The 6,232-nt window shown below is 34.1% G+C and overlaps 1 protein-coding gene across 9 annotated transcripts in view; it reads right to left on the bottom strand.

Moving 5' to 3' along the window:
- Positions 1 to 425: 425 nt before the first annotated feature.
- LOC131440477 (protein tolkin-like) overlaps positions 426 to 6,232 on the bottom strand; it is a 79,772-nt gene continuing 73,965 nt past the window's right edge. For all 9 annotated transcript variants that reach the window (XM_058611782.1, XM_058611784.1, XM_058611787.1 and 6 more), the window contains exons 10-12: positions 5,473 to 6,119; positions 4,978 to 5,412; positions 426 to 4,920 (exon numbers count right to left, since the gene is read on the bottom strand). In XM_058611782.1, coding sequence (XP_058467765.1) covers positions 4,597 to 4,920; positions 4,978 to 5,412; positions 5,473 to 6,119 — 1,406 coding nt within the window. In that variant the 3' untranslated portion in view covers positions 426 to 4,596. The remainder of the gene's footprint in view (positions 4,921 to 4,977; positions 5,413 to 5,472; positions 6,120 to 6,232) is intronic.

Raw genomic sequence — 6,232 nt, 5'->3', positions numbered from 1 at the left:
CAATAGGATTGTAGAATCGGCTGCGTAGTCTGTTGAAGCAGAATAATCAAATTCCACAAAAGGAATGTATTAAACAAATAAATCGTGACAAATCATACCTGCTTACGGCGAAGAAAAATTTATGTAATTTGCCTTACGAAATAAACGTATTTATAGAAAAAAAATCTCAACTGCCGAAATAAAAACTTTTCGGAAGAATTCTCCTTTTCTGGATTCCATTTCTATGATGTCGCTACTGGGAATTAAATTTGGCGGCAATCTGTCAATTGCAGGGCTGCTCAATGCGCCTCTCTATGCGAGTTGTTACTAAGTGATAACTTTATCAAACAACCTTTAAATTTCTTACACACATTAAAATCTCTATATGGATGTCTGTTCTCTGTGGTTCAATGATAAATGTTTGAACCATAATAAAACACTCAATATTATACATATGCACTATATTACATTTTATTATATTATATTAAGATGTTTTCAAATGATCAAAGTATGATATTATATATCTGAAATATAAATTTAATCATAATTTTCTCTTTTTTCATAATGAATTCAATTTACTATACTAGACTCATTATGAATCTCAATTATCAAGTAAGCAATACCATATAAATATGGGTCGACGTGCCCTTCTGATACGATAGGAAGAATAAAAATCAATTATTCAGTTTTGAGAATCTAAAACATATTTTTTGAAAGTCATTCAACATATAATAGATTCTATTTTCACAAATAATATAGGCATCGTTATTACTAATGTTTGATAAAATACTATCTCTCCTTTTCACGTTTTATTGTCAAAATGCATTCTTCCTAATCCTTAAATTTTGTTATTCAAACATACACGTTTTTATAATTATTATCATCTAATATTAATTATTTCTATTTTAATCGGGAATATTTTCTTTGATACACTGAACTATTTAATTTGTTTTGGATCGATTCGTAATATCTCGAAAACTTTACAGGACTATTCATATTTAATTTGTTTTTTTCTCTTTTTAAATAACATTTCGAGGATACAACAGCGAAGAAAACTTTTGGATCAATATCGAACATGACAATGGAATGTTTGTATATGCTTTGTTTCAGTTAGAATGCTTAACTCATAAGAGCTGATTTTTGGCTTTTGCCACATATGATACGTGTTTATACTCAAGTCGACAGTAAGATCTATTGAAACGAAACCAAGTTCAAAATTGTCCCTTATATCAATGATATTTTTTTCTAGCGCGAAAATACAATTCCTTGTGGCAATGACATATCTGTTTCCATTTATGTGTTTCATTCATATGTCAATAAAAAGAAAACATATTTTTGTTGACCTAAAATTTAGTGTGATGTTGAGATGAATTGAGTTGAGTCTTGATTTGTGTTTTAGTATTTTTTTCCAATTCTCACCTATTTTTTTAACTGAAACGAACGGAAAATTACTCCAGAAACTTATTAAGACCATTTCCAGAAACAAATATTTAATCTCAAGTTACGCTTATATAGGATCCTAGATATGATGTTTAAGACTGAGTTGTTTTATAAAATGGCTCAAAATCTTCCTTTCTCTCTCTCTCTCTCTCTCTCTCTCTCTTCACAGTATTGCCTTTGAGATGTAATTTTCCAGATTAAACGCATTTTGCAATCGTTTCCGATTTCATTAAAAATGTTACGCAAAGTCTTGGCATTACATTCCTTTTGTGGAATTTGGCATTTCTGTTTATTCAGACTTCGAAGTAGATTTTTAGCGTACATAATCATTGCATGACTAGTACTATGATCCTATTGACACTAACTCTAACATACGACAACTGCGTTGAACCGTCAACCCTGGCCATACAATAGAAACGTAATGAACCTAAATCAACTCTTATATAAAGAAAGCAACCGTATACGATACATATCAACATCATCTCCTAAAACTTTCAGCCAATTTCCACAGCTATTCTATTTTACTTAAGCTTAACTACTTTTGATCTTCGGTTAGAAAATTTTAATCCAGATGTCAAGATGCAGTTCGATTCCACGTGTTCAAATTTCAAGCAGATTTAAAACTGCCCAATGAATTTGTTTCGATTCATTTGGAATCAAAATTCGATTAGAACAAGGTAGCCTAGTAGAGCATGGTCTAAACAACAAAATACGAATGTAAAGTTACAACTATGTTAATGATGTGAAACAGAAGAAAATAACTCGACAAAAGAAAGTGTTGATTGGTTAAAGTCACTAGTATATTATTAAAAAATATTGGCTTATTGTGCTCTAAACATAAGTTCATGCCTAAAACAAAAAAATTGGATTTGCAACCAGTTGGATTCTTTGCACTTTGTACTTTTCTGTACACTAGAAATTGACTGCGAAGTCTGGTGAAGCAGAATGGTCAAATTCCACAAAAGGTATGCAATAGTGCACTTTGGTTTTGATTTTATATAATAAAACAATGCTTCAAAACCAAACTTAGTAATACAAAAAACAAATAATACTTAGATATGTATGTCTCACATCAAGAACTTTATTATTTGAAGGCCAACGTTGCGTGGATGATGCGCATTGTTTTACTACCGCTGGTATGTGTTGACAATAAATTTACACTTTTTTTAAAGTTGATATGCTTTTTTTAAAGTTGATATGCTGAAATTAAATACATGATAAAATGACCAAGACATAACTTTACGAAAAGAGCTGAACAACAGTTAACAGTTTTCAATGTGTAGTTGAAAATATAAACAATTCACTTAATTGATTTCCATCACGAATTCATCTTGCTAAGCCCAGTAATTATTCAAATTTCAAGCTGTTTACTTTGACTACGAAAGGTAGTTCTCGGTAAGCCGCTACAACACGAAAAAAAATGCTTTCATTTGCGAAAATTCTCTTTATTTATTGCGAAATAACGCATCAATAGTTGACTACATTTTACGTTGAGTACATTTTAAATAATTTCTTTCGTTCTTTCCATTGTTGTCAAAACATTTCCATTGTTGTCAAACAGCTAAAATTAAGTAAATCGCATCTGAAAATTGAGACAATGAAACTGAACAGTTGAGTAAACAGAACTTACTATTGAGTATATATACTACTTATACTACTTACCTTTCGGTATATGTTTTCGTGGGAATTATGCAAACCACATAAAATTTGGTTACATAACGGAATCCCAAAATTGGATGGAAAGTACTTAAAAAAATGTAGTTTTCTGGTTTCGTGTAGGCTTTGAAATTTTCAATCAATTGTATCCGTACATTGATGACTCGATGTTGCAACACATCAAGGTTGTTGCAGTGAAAAAAATGTCAATTGGACTATGAACGAATAGTAACTGGCAATATAGCCTATGTTGATGTGTCATCAATCGGCGTCATTTCAAGTGAGGTTACGCCAATCAGAAGGAAGAAGAAGATGTAACACTTTTATTCTTCCGAATAGTTATACGAAAAAATGTAAAAATATTTGCAATTTGTGCATAATGTTCAGTCCAAATTATGTAATACGCTAAATACCGCAATTGAAATTATTAATACTTGAAAACGTTTTAAAAATGAAAAGATTATCCTTTGCGTTGAACTGTATTTTCGCATCGGTTTAAACTCACGTCTTTGGAATTAAACACTCGTTTTGTGGCGAAGATTTCGATTCTGTAGTTAAACATAATTTAAAAATTCAATATTATGCCATTTTCACTTGAGAAATGTGCAACCGAGCTAGGGTACTTTTACTGGGTTAGCTCTAAGCAAAGAAGGTGGGAGCGATGGAAGAATAAGGTTCGAAACTGATCCGATTTTCAATTCTAAAAAAATTAAATTAAAACTGGGTTCTGAACTGACTTAAAACATACGGTTTGACAGCATTTAGGATGGGTTAGGTACAGCATCAAGCGAATACACTAATTTATGTTTGCCCATTCCTATAGCGCTTCGTAGGGGAGATTAGTACATACATTCAGAATTTGTCGACCATTCTGTAACGAGCAAGATCAGTAAATATTGAACAAAATATTCACAAGATATCGAAGACTGGTGTAACATTGCTTTTGGCGTTATATTTAGCTTTTATTATTTATTTACTGGGCTTTTACAGTTGTTCCTTTTTTGTTTTAAACGATTCTCTTATCATGTTTTGATGTTTGATATGCGGTCACTGTACCATTATTCATCTCAACTCAACCATTGATCTCATATATTAAAATCATGTGAGATCTGATATTCCAGTACAAAGCATTGGCGAAAAAATATTTTGTGGTTCGACTAATGATATGACAAATAGTTCAGTTGATTTTTTTCAAAACCTCTTGATCTATTAGGTTTTGTATCATGACGTCTCAAATGAACTCGAGTTCTTCTTTGACATTTCGGTAGTACTGATTTATGTTGAACCAAGCTTTCTTACGTACATATAAACAGTATCACTGAACTGTCAAAAAGATTGTTTTACTTATTGATAAGTTGACATTGCTCATGTACCAGTTTTACGTGGTACATAAGCAATGCCTAAGATCCTAAACTTTTTGCCGTCGACCACTGTGTAAGTTGATAGGAATTCAACTTCAGATTTGTCTTATAATGAAAACTAATTAATTTTGCGCCGAAAGCCGACGCGTTTAGGCCTATTTCAGTCGATGGCTTGAGATGATCGTATTTCGTTTCGCACCGAAAACCGAACCTTGGGGTTCAAGTGACGATGATGAACAAAAATTTCGTAGTCTTCATCGTCGTCTTCGTCCATGTCTTCTTCCGCTTCTATAACTGTGTTTTTGAGTGAGCCCGGGAAGGGCGTAATTTCGGCGCTTTCGGACAGATCCTCGTCCGTCGAAAATCCGTCTCCAAAAGGGCTTACTGCGACGTACGATGCAGAAAAACCTTTGAAGCCGACAGTGTCATCCGAGCGGAAGCGGACCAGGAGCGCCTCATTCATTGATATTATTTCTGGTGGATTCTGAAATCATAAATCGTATAAAGAATTTTTGAAGAATAAGAACTAAATACTACTTACACTATTTCCACAGTACTTCCCATGTAACGGTCCGCTAGCATCGTCCAAACCTCCATATACTTCAACATAATCGTATGAACACATACGCTCTTCTTCGACATCAAACGTGAGGAACTTCAGTTGCACATTTTTGTCCCTGTCTGCCTCAATGGACCATTCGCAATCAGCACCGTTATCGTACATTCCAGCTCCATACTTAGCGTGGGAGTAAATATGTTTTACCTTATTAGTTGCACGTAAATGTCCTCCACAAGCTGTAGAATGACTTGCGAAGAAACCCTTGCGTTGAACACTAGTGTCCGTGTTGAATGCCATATACATTTCATTGGACGTAGAAGATAATGGATGTGGGAGTTTTGCTCCACAGAAACGTCCGAGTGCAAAACTTTCCGGAGAGTCTCCATCGTAGATGACAATGTGGTCATAGGCACATTCCTGGTAATACAAAGAAATAGTTACATTATACTAAAAAATGCAATGGCATAAGTTGTATACTTGGTGTGGTTCGATGTCAAAAACGTTGAAAACTAGTCGAATTCGATGTCCCGGAGTTGTCGTAAAGTGCCAGATACAGTCCTTTTTCGGTGGATAATAGTCTGGATAGTTGGGACTGAAAATCTGCCCATTAGGGGATGTTACCTCGTACTTGCAACCCCCTTCTTTACAATCGTGTCCATTATCATGAAGAGTATAGCCATTATGGCAAGAGCAAGCATATGATCCAAGAGTATTCTTGCATTCATGTTGACATCCACCATTGTTAACCGCACATTCGTCTACGTCGGTTGAGTAAACTGCAGCAAAGCCAGACTTTTGTATTGTTTTGTCAGATTTGAATTCAACACGCAGTACATTTTCTTCTGAGGTAACTGTAGGTGGGATTTTTGTTCCACAAAATACACCATGTCGCTTTAAAGTATCCTCATTCAATTTTGAATAGATGGTTACTGAATCGTACTGGCATTCTGAAGCCTGGTAGAACGTGTTACCTTCCAATTCGAAGTGGGTAAAATTAAGGGTGATTTTATGCTGTGCCGGCGCTATGATTTCCCATACACATTCCTTCATGATTGGATATTCGTTCGGAAAAGAGGGTGATAGTATTGTACCATTCAGTTGTTTAAGAGTTCCTCCACAGGCATCTGAGAAGACAAAAATATTAGAAACGCGTTCGCAATCTTATACACTGAACCAATTAAGAAGAGATAGTAAAGGGCACACAAATAATTACAATTCTCATACATTACAGAAAATA

The sequence above is a fragment of the Malaya genurostris genome, chromosome 1 (genome assembly GCF_030247185.1).
Source record: "Malaya genurostris strain Urasoe2022 chromosome 1, Malgen_1.1, whole genome shotgun sequence".
Lineage (NCBI taxonomy): Eukaryota > Metazoa > Arthropoda > Insecta > Diptera > Culicidae > Malaya > Malaya genurostris.
The sequence above is the reverse complement of the archived record's forward strand: the minus strand, read 5'-3'. Positions and strand labels throughout refer to the sequence as shown.